This window comes from Tympanuchus pallidicinctus, unplaced genomic scaffold, assembly GCF_026119805.1.
Source record: "Tympanuchus pallidicinctus isolate F22 unplaced genomic scaffold, pur_lepc_1.0 scaffold1, whole genome shotgun sequence".
NCBI classification, from domain to species: Eukaryota; Metazoa; Chordata; class Aves; order Galliformes; family Phasianidae; genus Tympanuchus; species Tympanuchus pallidicinctus.
In genome coordinates, this window is record NW_026294618.1 from 74,005,363 (window position 1) to 74,019,570 (window position 14,208).

At 38.3% G+C, this 14,208-nt stretch overlaps 1 protein-coding gene across 8 annotated transcripts in view; it reads right to left on the minus strand.

Annotated features, from left to right (window-relative positions):
* Positions 1 to 13,629, minus strand: part of RGS7 (regulator of G protein signaling 7) — a 231,725-nt gene extending 218,096 nt beyond the window's left edge. For 7 of the 8 annotated variants that reach the window (XM_052701775.1, XM_052701793.1, XM_052701809.1 and 4 more), the window contains exons 1-2: positions 13,426 to 13,629; positions 12,328 to 12,435 (exon numbers count right to left, since the gene is read on the minus strand). In XM_052701775.1, the coding sequence (XP_052557735.1) occupies positions 12,328 to 12,405 (78 nt within the window). In that variant the 5' untranslated portion in view covers positions 12,406 to 12,435; positions 13,426 to 13,629. Of the gene's footprint in view, positions 1 to 12,327; positions 12,436 to 13,059; positions 13,152 to 13,425 lie in introns of all 8 variants that reach the window. The other variant, XM_052701782.1, reaches the window with a different exon arrangement.
* Between the last annotated feature and the right edge of the window lie 579 nt (positions 13,630 to 14,208).

Below are 14,208 nucleotides of genomic sequence, written 5' to 3' on the forward strand. Positions count from 1 at the left end.
ACTGGAAAAACAAATATGAGGGAAAAAAAGGCAATATTCATTGCTGTGATACTGCCATCACCATACTACCCACTGTCGAAAAACATAATTAGCTTTATCTTCAGTGTCCCTTTTAAGTTTAATTCTCTATAAATTACAAATGGAAAACAGAGGAACAAAATTGCTACCATTTTGTCAAATGGGAAATCAGAACAGTGAATCATATCCATGTTCTCAGTGCCTTATTTTCTAAATGCAGTATTTGACTTTAGACAGGCTTCTTTGCTCTGTGTTCTTGTGATAGTACAACAATGCACCAGCCATGAGGAATCTACAGTTTTTGCAGTACTGTACAAATGAAGAGTTTTTGTAGTTCCAATTTTCTTTCTCAAAAATGTAGGTAAGGGTTGTTTACTTTTAAGATACACACTGATTCATCCATCTGAGTAATATCTATATCTTTCCAAAGCAGCTAAGCGCAAAGGGCCTATAAGGTTTTTTGCTTCCTTGATATGGAATGTTTTTTTTGTTTTTTTTTCCAAGACCCTTCAGCTGCACAACACAGACAATCTTATTTCTCCCATGCTCAGTCTCCCTCTGCAAGACCGCACTGAATCTTAAATGGAAGGCAATAGGCTGGGATCTGACAGATTAGAAGTGTAATACAACAGATCACTCATCACAAATCATCCTAGCGTTAGCAAAAAGTATGACTACTAAAGCATTTCAGTGCAGTATTCTATTGGCCACTGCTTTTCTACTATATTCTAATGCAAACTACATCCTCGAGGCATCATTCATATCTCCATTCATGAAAAAGGAGTTACGCTGGCTATTGACTAACATCTCATTTATTCTCACTTGTCAGAAGTCATTCACTGCTTTAATAGTGATATTTACTTTGAAGGGAAACTGGAAAATACAAACAAAACATAAGATTTCATTTAGATCACTCTATAATATTGCCGACTTTGGTGAAAAAAGCCTACTTCTCACACTTCTAGTGTGCTACCATCAGGACACTAGTGAATAAGAACTTCTATAGCATTTTGCTTGCACACAAGCGACTTTGGTAATTTTCAAGAGCATTAATAACCTGAGTGAGGACAGCATTTATTCTGCACTTGGAGACACACGAAGTAAAATCCTGTGTCTACATCTACCATGTAAAAAGAAGAAAAAGAAATCACTGCTTAAATTTAAAAAAAAAAAAAAAAAAAAAAAAATCAGAAAGGAAACATTTTGCCCCTCAACTGCATCTAACAGATGCTTCCATCTTGAGAAAGATTGTCAGAAGGATAGCTAAAAACACATTCATGCTGATTGCTTCTGCTAACACTCTTAAGTATAACTGACTAATAAATAAGCAAGTAAGTATTCTATCTACTCAACATAGCTTGCGAAAAGAATAGGACTAAAATATTTAGACATAGCCAACAATATGGCTGAACCATCAACAGATGCTAAGATATTCATGTCAAATTTGAATACTCATCTAAAATCCATTTACCATGTCTTATGATGGATTAAATAAGCTCAAAAAGTGAGATAATGGAGAAATGTGAGACTGTACAGAAATCAGTTTCTTCTTGCTAAGGCCTACCAGAACAACCAAAAACACAAACATATAGGAACAAATCATGTGAATGATTGAATTTGTAACAAGCTCCACTTGGTGATCCTGACACATTATTCTGAACAAGAGGCAAAGACCATTCCACGCTCAGGAAAGAAATAGATGAAAGTTATCTGGTCTCAGCCTCTACTGAGTAGTCTCCCCAAATCTCTTAGCCATCTTCCTTTTACACTTAAGAGTGCAGAATTTAATGCACAGAAATTATATTTTCAGCTTGCTAGCAGAAGACTAAATCCCAACAATCTCTTATGTTTAATAAGTGCAGGTAATAAGCTCCAGTTCTTAGGTTGGTTGATGAACTCATGATTATAGTAAAGGCTTTCCACCCTAGTAACTGCAGAAAGAATTAACTGATCTAGTTTATCTTTGGTGCTTTTAGCAGTTTCACCAGGACATCAACACCAACACCTACCATGGAAGACATAGTTTATGAGCCAGTACTCCATTCTTCCTCAACAGAAACCTTGCCAGAACCACAGTGCAATGTTTGTTCACTACCCAGGGGGAAGAGCACCACCTAGTGAAGCTCCAGCATTATTTCCAAAAACACCTGCAGATTCATGCTGGCCTCACTCAACCCTGGTATGGCTCATGAACACTCTGCAAGTGACAAAATGATGAAATGCTAAATATTTTCCCTTCAATGCTTCACTTGCCGATTTTCTTTTTCCTTGAATTTACTCCAAGTCTTTTAACACTTCTGAGAGAAACCAAGCATCATAAAATCATCTAGCTCAAGAAACACAGGACTCAAAAGAGCAGAATTTCAGTTCAAAGTCAAAGCGTGAAAAGTAGTTCCCCAACATGTTTAAATAAATAAATGGAAGACCAATCAAAGAAACTTAAAAATGCATACATGATCCTGTGTAACATCCTTCCAGTGTAAACTGAAATCTCAGCATCCATTGTTGTCTTTGCAACTTGGGAAGACAGAACCAATCTAGACTTACAAGTTCATAGCTCTAGGACACCTTATTTTCCATAGCTTAAAATGACAGCTCCTAAACACCAGAATACAGAACTAGAAAGGACTCCAACTCCAACATACTGGAATCAAAGCTATCTCTTAATTTCTAGAGAGCAAAAACAATTAAATAAAAAATTAATACATAAAACAAAAGAATCCCAGAGACAATACAGCTGGTTATGGCCTTCCTGATCAACTGTGCTCCTGAGTTTCTGTCAAAAAGGTTCATGTGATGACAGCTACAGATCCATCAAATCAGATAAATACAAAAATACAAATGAAATTATAGTAATAGATCATCTGCACACTTTTTATCTGGATATACATCTGAATGAGACACAAACAACAAACATCACCTGAAGGAGAACAACAGTGTATTTAGTATTATCTAAATATGCACTTAAAGATCCAAATTTAATTTTAACATTAGTGGAATTGCTGGTAAAGAGAAAGTAAGATCAGAACTATTTTTGTTCACAATGAATGTAACAAAGTAGTTCAGATCGCAAGAACAGTTCAGCAATAGAATAATTGCTCAAAAATTGGAAATTCCAGTATTTAAAGAGGACCTACAAGAAAGACGGGAAGAGATCCTACCAAGGAGTCTATTAACTCATCAAAGATTGAATCTTTGAAAGTAAAAAATGCAGATGTAGATTATGTATTAGGAAAAAAAGCAATTCTCCTCTTTTTTAGGACACCAAACAAATGTTTTAGCCTCATGAGCATTAATATGGTTCTTCCCTTCCTATGGACACTGTTTGGTACTTTTAACCTCAGGAACCAGAACCTTATTTCTCCCCTCCTCCTCTTCCCCAGCTTGATTTAGGTAGCACAAGAGACACAATTTGTTACTAAAAAGTTACACGAAAAGTTACTAAAAAACTTTACCTCTTAGCAACTTGAATGAGATTTGTGGTTGCTTAGTAACTATGAAAAAAATGGAGACATTTGAAATCTAGTAATACTGTGAGCAGCTGGGTAGAACTCTTGTTCTATATAGCTAAAAGTAGAATTCCTATGATAATAGTACTTTAGTATCTAATTTGTACTTTGATAAATTTAGGGTACTCTGTAGAAAATGAACAGTTAAACTTCACAGAATAGCATCAAGTTTAATTATAGTATAGATTATCTATATTACAGATGACACAGCTTTTATTTTAATAAACTATTCTACCCATAGAGAAATCTCAGCGTGGCCCTCTAGGACAGCATTAATTCATACATTAAGTTCTACACTCGCTACTAAGAAGTCATCCTGTTTTACAATACTGAGTTTATTCTTCAGACCAAACATTTCTCACCCGTATCACCAAATATGCCAACATCATGGTACAGCCATGAGATGTTCCAGATATTGCACTGCATACAGACAAAAGCATGCCACGTGATGAGAATTCTTACCATAAAACACCTCGAGGTTATGTAATTTTGAGGGGGAGATGTTTTGTTTTTATTGAGCTTTGCCATTCTTCTATATTGATACTGATTCTATAATCAAATGCAATGTATGGCTCCCACTGATATCAAGAGCTACCGTGAAACTGTACCTGAGGGCAGAATCTAATTCACAAGTTTATATATTTTACAGTCTGCAATTCAGAGAAGTGTGGGTGTTAAGAAGCCCTAATGTCTTTCTTTTAAAAGGCACTCAGTAAACTGCTTATTCATCCTGAAATAAAAAGTAGTTCAGAAAAAACTATGTTTTTCCACCAGAATTTAGGGCACTTTGAATAACAGCTCTACGAAATACTTTAGTACTGAAAACAGAATCACAAAGAGCAAGGAAATACTGATTTATTTCTGTTGCAATGCATATACAGGTGGAATGAATTGTATAGACAAATATGTGCAGTTCATTTCAACAGTGTGGAAGGAAAGGTACAATACTGTTACCTTATATGTACGAGACACTGAAGACTACTACACTTTTATATGCTCACTAAACCAATCTTCCCATTCATGTTTATGCAATTTTGGTCAATTATGACTCAATCATATTACAAAAGAAGTGTTTGGTTAGTATAATGTTCCTTCCAAAAATAATTTCCACGAAGGCTACAAGGTTTTTTTTTTGTTTTTTTTTCCTACACCAATAATAAATGGAATAGAAAGAAAATATTTCTTTGGTCCTCGAAGGAAGAAATTTTCACTTCCAGCTAGATGATCCTTGTACATCTGAACTGCACTGAACTTGATATCTCTTTTTCTGTGGAGCAAACCTTCCTCTCTACAACTACACATTATGTTGGCTGAATGGGATTTCCATAAGTCAAAGGAAGAAGAAAAACAAACTGCAGCAGAAATGATGCAGAAGAGCTGACATTTTCAAAATTCTCATTTTACCTGAAATGCAATTCTCAGGAACATCTTCTCACAAAACTATGCAAGAATCTGAGAAGAAGCATGTCAAGGGTATATTTCTGTCTGGCCAGGATCTATTCAGATCTTGCTTAAGGTTTTTCAAAATGAAATCACCACATCTTTTGTTTGAACACAACATGACAAACCCTTCACCTTCTGATGTGAGTAACACTAAAGATCAACTACACTTCAAATTCCATTTAGAGGTTAGCAAAGATGACTGTAATTAATTAATAGCCCAATAATGGTAAAATACTTGAAAAACAAGCAATGGACTTAAATATCTCCTATGGCAAAGGCAGATGAAACATACATTATGATGTCATTTCTCCAGTTTTTAATTCATCAACAGCAGTATCACAACTTGAAGGAAAAGTTGGTAGTAAAAGTAAGAAAAAGCAAGAGCAATGCCCTGTTCACCTCAGAAATAAAGGAGCTTCTCATAGCTGCAGAGATATATAAACACATTTGTATACACATATGCAAATAAATTGAAAGAAAACCGTAGCAGCATCTGAAGAATGAAGCATTCAGAGGTATGCATGTAAGCTCAAAATGGGCCCCAATTGTAGAAGGTTAAATAACCCAAAGATTATAAACTACCCACCACAAGGCACCACATATACTCGACACAAGTTGGTTTAGCCTGTCACTTTTCAAAGAAAAACTGAATGCTCACAATACAGACCAACTCCTTATTTTGGGGAGTTCAACAACAGTCTGAAAGGGAAAAAAAAAATCTTACATATGCTGTCACAAAACCTGTCATACAATTACTTCTGAACTCTCACAACTTAAAAAACATCTTGAGTTCTAATTAAAATATACACATTTGAACTTTTTTCTTATTACCTGAATGTATTTTTGAACAATTTAACAGGCTGCAACATACAGACATTTAAATATTGCAGGTTGCATTTCTCTCCCATGTTTCAGATTGTTTTTTGTTTGGTAGTTTTGTTTGTTTGTTTGTTTTTGTTTTTTTATGCCAAGCTCTCATCCCTGACAGTTAAGAAGTTTATGTGTTATCTAGTAAAAGACTTTCCTGACTGTTATGATGGCTTTACGAGGGGCCACACTATTGCTGTTTCTATGCCACTTTTTTTTTTTTTTAGACCAGCCTGCTTTCCTGCACAAACTTCCAGCAGTTCTCTCTTCAGATGAAGCTACAGTTCCAAACTCTGGTCCACAGACAGTTCAGCTCACACATTTCCAACTCCTTCCCCCTACTGCTGTAATTCATTAAATAAAGTAACTAATAATGATGGAAAGTACTGGAGACGTTCCAGGTAATATTTTGCAAGCTTGGCACTGATGTTTCCCTCTTCTGTAGAAAACTGTATTTTCTATTTCACACACACACACACACACACACACACACACAAAATAATAATAATAATAACAACAATAACTTCTAGCTTTTCCACTGCTTTGTCGTGTTACTGCCATGCCTCAGCTTGTTCACTGGTAGCACAGAGAATAACCATATGCATCTGTTACAAAAGAGATATCTCTGTGCAGAGATATGTTTGAAAACCATGTGTTTACACTGTATTTTGTTATACAGCCACTGTTTAATCCCTTCCCCAACATTTTGCCTGAAAAGTTTTATACTATGTTAAACAGACATGTTCTGATGACAACCTCATTCAAACTTTATTTTTTATTTCTTCACAGTTTCATCTGTCATTTCAATTGTAAATGGACTTCACAAACAATTTATTCTCTTTTAGCAGCCTTTACAGATTGATTTGAAGAGCGGTTTGTATGTTTCACCTGTACCAGATGACAACATATAACCATTAAAAAAAAAAAATCCTGCACTTAGAAAGCATGTTGCAATTCTGAAGAAAACAAAACTCCTAACTCCAGAACAAACAATTTCTTACTTTGAATTGCGCATTGCTGTCAATAGCATCGTTTCCATAGTTACAAATGTAGACTGCTTCAAAGGCAAAACGGAAAGAAACTAAAAATGACAATACACAATCAAAACAGGCACATACAGTTTTCAGACAGCACACATGGGATGGAGAAAGGAAGTAGCATGGTAGCACAGAATTCTACTGTCAAATACAAAAACACCGCAGTGCTAGCGATCTGAGCACATCAAGTTCAGAACGGTACGAAGCAGTAAACTTCTCACTGCAAAACCACTTCATACGTTTCTACAACTAGTGAAAGAATGAGGAGAACAGAAAGCAAGAAAAATATCAGCAGGAATCACCAAAGTAAGTATATGGAGCAAGTGCGCCTCTCACATCTGCAGATCCAGCCATATGCAGACTCAAGTATAACTATTTTTAATCAAGTTTCCTTGGGTTGCATTTCAGTGATTTTGTATAGTTGTGAGACAGTCAATTCCTTTATAACACTGTTATCACAAATGATGCCAAAGCATATATGCTCTAGCTAGCATTGACAGTAAGCATCCCAGGATGGGATAGAGCCTCAGGTGGCACAGCAGGAAGATACAATGGAAAAAATTAGTATGAAGAGAGATGAGACCATAACACAAAATGTAGTCTCACCACATGAAAGGCACTCCACAGAATCTAGTAAATATACTGCCCAAGTTCATGCCCCCTACATACCACCTATTTTACTTTAACAGCAACCAACCACTCCAGAACAACATGACAACATCCCCATGATGTTCACGCTGAATAGGGAGGAAAATGCTATTTTTACAATTGGAATTCCCGAGGTCCATAGATGTGGATATATCAAAGTCAACTCTGTACCTAGGAGAATCAGAATGAAACCAAAAGCAGCATCTACAGCATACACTAACTGCAGCAATACCACTACTCTTCTCAGAAGAAACTACATTTTGTGTATATTCAACTACTTTTAATTAAACTACTTTTCACATCCTTTAGTCTGCCCTGGCATTTGCACTTACAACACAGTAGTAGCAAACTCTGCAGTTTTCACTGGAAGCAAGATGCAACCATAGGTTGCGACAGCATATTCAGAAACACGGTGCATCAGCGCAATTCTTCTCTTATCAAACTGAGTGACAGCACTTAAAAAAATCCCACCTACTACGTCCTTCCTTGATCTCATAGGCTCTAGGGAATACAGTTCTCATAATTTTTTTTCTAACAATCTTCAAATGAACACCTGATAAAAGCCACATGAGAGCATCACATTATATGCAGTCAACATTGGAAGTCATCTCTCGTACAAGCAGAAGACAATGGTTACTAGAAGTTGGTAACAGTGTTCTAATGCTCTTTTACAACAAGATTTTTAAAGCATCACACCTGGGAAGCTTAGCTTCTAGCAGGAATATCAGAAGACGGTAAACTAAGAAGTACCTGAGATCACAAATTTAGCATTTTCAGTACAGGGGCACTGGCATATGACCTTCAACAATTGACACAAAAGAACACCTCTGTAGCTTCATTACAATACTGGAAGCATCAACTGTTACTAATTCTAATCAGCTTTGGCAAAAGCTCTTAACATGTGGGGCAATGAGGAAAGCAGAGAATCCAAGTCTCAATCACAAGAACTCAGACTAGGGCAACCTTACAAAATAAGGCTATCACCTCTCAAATGAAGCTAGTTCAGACAGCAATGTAATAACCATCAACTTCCCAAATTAGAACTCTTAATCCTTTCAGCCTATACTTGACTAAGAAAAGTAAGAACAGAAAGATAAACAAAGGTTTAGAAGGACCAGCAGTATGTCTGTAATGAGGTTCTTCAAAATACAACTTCTACTTATTTAATTATCTGTGGCACACAGAAGATGAAACAGGATAAGTTAAGCTCTGAAACTAGGGAAAACTGCACATTATAAACCTCATTTACATTTGAAGTATTGTCTTTAAGACTCAACTTCCAGCCTTAAATTAGTGTTGCTGAAATCTAAGATTCCTGTATGAGCAAAGAGCAAGCATTCTAATGTCTTATGTCTTTTAAGTGCTGACTGAAATGGACTCTGTTGGAGGGGAAGTAAAAGCAGGAGTTTTAAATTTTTCATGTTGGCCTCAGGCTACTGGCAGAAAAAAATCGGGACTTTTTCCAAGGTATGTCAGTATTAATGATGTGTCACATGTCATTACTTTATAATTAGGCTGATAGCCAAATAGAATAATGCAACTGACATTCTATTAAAATAAAAAGTATTCCCCAAGGCATAAAAGCGCTGACATACAAGCATCTTAAGAGTCAGGATAAAAATGATATAAGGAGCTATTTATGTTTGTTACTACCCTTTCTATCAGAGTCAAATAAGCATTCAGAATTAGACATGCACAGAATATTTAATTCAAAAATTCAGCATAAAATATATTTCATTTTTGAAAGCAGAATGCAATGAAACTCTTCTTTCTCTGAGAATACAGGCAACTATAACATGCTGTCTACTCTTAATATTCTATCCTGCATTTCAATAACCTGTGTTTCTTCAATCTCCCAGATGAGTAACTAATCACAAACCAAAGACAAACTAAAAACATTAAAAAAAAAAAAAAATAATAATAATAATAATAATAATAATAATAACAAAAAAATGAGCCTACATGTCAATACTTTTCTATGTACTTAAAGTGCAATAATAACTCTATAACAATTCAAAGCTTTAAATACTTAATTTTCAAACACCAAAATGTCATTCCGTAAAGAGCAGGCTTTACATTTTCTATAAAATACTCCTGACAGAATGAGGATTTAGGAAATCCAAGTCTGAAACTACACAGAGCTTAGGTTGTATTTAGTTCAGATAGCATCTGGGAGTTAAACTAAAAGAATAACCAAAACTACTAAGTCATGTTTTATAGCCAAAGGCATTGTCTTTATTTATCATGGCCAAATTTCAGTTCTTCATTATCACAAGAAAGGTATCTCACCTAGTCCTTGCAGACACACACATCACAAAACTTGTGCTAATCCCTGTGTTGACGCTGTATAATCTTCAGCAAGAAAATATTCCAGCATTTGTGTATTTCAGTAGCGTTAGTTTCCTTCTGAAGCCAGCCAACAGCACTTATTTTTTTCTTTTCTAACAACTATTAATACTTTTTCAGTTGGCCAAAGAAAAAAAAAAAAAGAGTTTTCATGAAGCCAGCAAATCTAGTTCCTTGTTCACTCTGCACAACACTTTCATTTCCAACACTATGACAGACGTATTGTGTTTTCTAATGTATTACAAGGAATCCCATGATTTAGTTGTTGCTATTAAAGAATGATATTCAGAGATTATATGTTCTGAATTGAAATGACTTCTACCTATCCTTCTCTTATGCTCTAGACAGAACTTATAAAACATTCACCTACACCAATATCTTATTACAGAAAAAGGTAGGTGATTTTTGTAAAGGTTATCTATTATTTTGTTGCCTATTTCTTGAATTCTCACAAAGGAAGGACTACTTAGTTCATACTCTTTGTACGCTAACCATCTTAAATGACCCTTTTGATTTACTACGCCAAAAAAAAAAAATATATATATATATATATATATATATATGTTGAAGTGTATAAAAATAAATATGGCAGATAATATTGTAGAAGGTAAGTATTTGTGAAAGTTTAATACTCAGTACACCATTTGCACTTTGCCATTAAGAGAAGAACCACTGTTATACTGGAGATGACACAAATTGATACCATCCCCATGCCTTTGATTTACTGAAAAGGTATTTGACACTGAGTGACTACATGAGGCCTTAGGTCCTATTTCCACTCCTCATTTTCAAGTTTTCCCTGCATCACCAACACTTTGGTCATTTGCCTCAGAACTTTCCTTTTAATCTGGAGGCTGCTCAGGGGCATTGTTAAATTGTGGCATAAGGTCAGACTAAATATAATGGATAATAAGCTCAGCCCGCTACTCAGACATACACACCACTGGAGAAGACAAACTGTTTCTCTGGTTTTTCCTCCCCTATCTACTAAATAGGCATTTTTTCAGCATAGAAGTACATGTCAAATATGAAAAGGTAATGTTCAAAAACATCAGAAGCCTATAAAGGACAATAAGTTTCGCTATATTGCTTTATATCTGCACAGCATGTTTTTTACATATAAATTCATGCACATTATTTCATTTTGAAACACACTTGTGAAGTTAGTGATGAGGTACACTGTATTTTTTCCAGCTGTCTATTCTTACACGCATGTATAACTAAGATTAAGTTCATAAATCTCATTTGTGTAAAAGCATAATTTTCCAAAATGGCAAATCATGGAAAATACCATTGAAACCTCACTGAAATCAGCAACATATTTGAAAATAAGAATGAAAAAATAGAGTATGTAACAGTCTTCATTTTGAAACTATTTTATAATTTCTGAGGAAAAAACATCACAGTTACCAGCGATACCTCAGTTCACCTCAAAAATTTATCTGAATATGTATCAGATATTTTGTATTACAGTTAAATTGCAAAAAGTTGAAGGCTCTAAGAAAAAAAGCATTGATTTTTCCACCTGACAGAAACAACCACAAACAAGTTAGAAAGCACTGTATTCTAGGAATAAACAAGTAGTTGTGTAATTACATATTTCAATTTGCAAGAACAGCTATTCCTCTGCATTATGAAAGTGTGTCACTCTCCCAGTGAATAAAAAAAACCATGATAATAAACACAATTGTCAAGTTTAAAATAAAGAAAAGTAATAATGTATCAACCCATCACAAAATCCCCAAGCACCTACTTTAACAAAAATGAAAGTGTAGAAGCTATATAAACTGCACTGTTGGAGCTCAGGATCTGGAAATTTGTGTATTGATGGCATTAGAATAACTACATTAGAAATGCTTTCCAGAGAGAATCCCCAGAGTGTATGTTTGTGTTGTCATGTTGTGTTTTGTTTCAATTTTTCTGGTTTTATGTTCTGGTGACTGCAGATAAGTATAATACATGCATTCATTTTACTACTAGATTTTGCGAGTGAATACTTGAACCCACAACATTTTCCAGACTCTGACACATCACCACCATCACATGCCATATGTTTCAATGCATAAAATGAAGTAAATACATGAAGATTTCAAATTCTAAACGGTTTCTGAACATGATGCAAAGTTGAGGCACATATAACTTGCTGTTCAAAACAAGAAATCTAGTCACTTCATAAAGAAGAGTCATTAGCAGTTCCTGAGATATAGACCTAGTTCTCACAAGCCATTTGATCTGCCTTAGGTAGCATAAACGTCAGCAGCAAAAACATTCCAAATCCATATCAGATGACTGCATCCTGAAATCACACTGCTCCATTCATGGCAAAGCAGAGCAGTAGCTTCTCTTCAGGAAGGTGGAGAGAAACAGTAAAAACAATGGTCTCACTTGCTAAGCAAAAGAGTCCAGGACGTCACCATTTCCTGAAGCACCTTCTTCAGATTTCATAAAACAAAGCTTACCTTTCTGTACACCAGCATGTTTGGGGATTCATCAGCCACCCCATTGCTGCTTTGCCCATAATTATTTCCTTGTGCCATGTCCCACAGATTTGATCCTCTTTTGGTGCGCTGTAAAAGGTACAAGTGGTCTCAGTAAGACACTTCCTCAGGTCTCCTTCCCTCCTTGATGATTAATGGATGTGACTTTATACCAAGATGTTATTAGATTCAGTGTATGCTCTAAACTTTGCTACAGATATTTACATTGAAGCTAATTCAGCATTTACTGTCACTACTCTCTTTTGCCTGTAAATAATGAATGTAACATGTTAATCTAATTCAGACATTAATGAATTGTCGCTCCAAATAGCTCCCTGACATCTCACTAACCACCACATCATGAGGAGCCTCGCCCCACGCGTTCCCTCCTGATATGCACTTCCAACCAGGGATGCTCAGCACCCTCCTGACCGGAGTTTGGGGAGGGGGGGGGGGGGGGGGGGGGAAGAACTGACAGGGCCCAAGACTTTGTGTTCAGGTCTGCCTTAATCTCACCGCTCGAAGAAAAGCAACTTCCACAACCCTCAAACACACGGTGAGAAGAACAGCCTCCTTAAAAACTTCTCTCGGCACCAAACAAAAACAAGACAACGCGCTCCCGCTTGCTTTCAGCTACTTTCATCGGAGTTCACCGCAAAGCCTCGTCTGAGCCGCCAGCCCCGGCTCCTCCCTCCCCCCCCCCCCCACGCTCACCCGGGAGCCGCACTGAGCGCTCAGCTCCTGCTGTAGCTCCGGCTTTGCACGCAGGTGTAAGAATGTGCTCCATCTACAGACGGCACCGGAGGCTGCGGAGAGCGGGGCGGACTAAGCTCTGCCCCAAGCATCTCCTCCCGGAGCCCCCCCGAACCCTTCCCCAGACCTCCCGATGGGGGCTGAGCCGCATCTCGCCCTCGGCACGCCCCGCCCGGCGCCTGCCCCGCCGTGCCCGCACCTCCCAGCGGCAAAGGGCCAGGGGAGCCCTGCGGGCAGAGCGGCTCGGCGCTTTCAGCACCGCGGACAGCGGCAGCGGCGCCTGAGAGGTCTCGGCACGGCCGCGGGGAGGGCGCGGAGCTCGGTTACCTCCCGGGCCAAGGTCAGTGCGGGGTGGCCGCGGCTCCTCGGCTCCTCCTGCCGCTGCTCCTGGCGCGCCCGGCGCTGGGGGTGTCAGCCGGCGGCGGGCGGAGGGACGCGGCGATCGCTCATCACACACACGCGCGCACGCACACACGCTGCGGCTGCGGCTCTCCCCGCTCTGGCGGAGCGGCGGCAGCTCAGCGCCCGCCCCGCAATGGAGCGGCCGTCACGTGGGGAACGGGCACGTCAAAGGTGCTGCTGTGCTGCGCTGCCGCCGCCGCTCCGCCACGCAGCGGCCCAACGCCGAAACCCGCGGCCAAGAAACTACAGCTGTCTGCGGATCTGGCGGTAGCCCCCGTAAATGAGATCGGACGGCCCGAGGGCTGGGCAGGAAGACAAACGCGGGCTAGCGAAGGAAAAGAGGAGTAGGGGTTGAAAGACTAAGGGGAAGCAGATGTCACCTGTCTCCTTCTTACACAGTTCCCGACAGTAAAAGGGATCTATCTGCCCGTTCCTCTGCCTGGGAGCTTCCGTATTTTTTCCAGGATGAACTGGGGAGAGCTCGTGTCCTGTTGGCACTGCAGACCTCTGAGCAGCAGGGGAGCAGAGAACGAGTCTGTTCCAGCCAGCAGGAAGGAGTCCCGAGGACACCTCAGGACACCATCAAGGCTGCTTTGCTGTATGCAGGCAACTGCTTGATTTGCAAAGGCATAGAGCTGACCACAATAAAAATAAAAAATAAGGTCTCTTAAGTCATGCTTTTTCATCACATAGATTAGAATGCTTTCA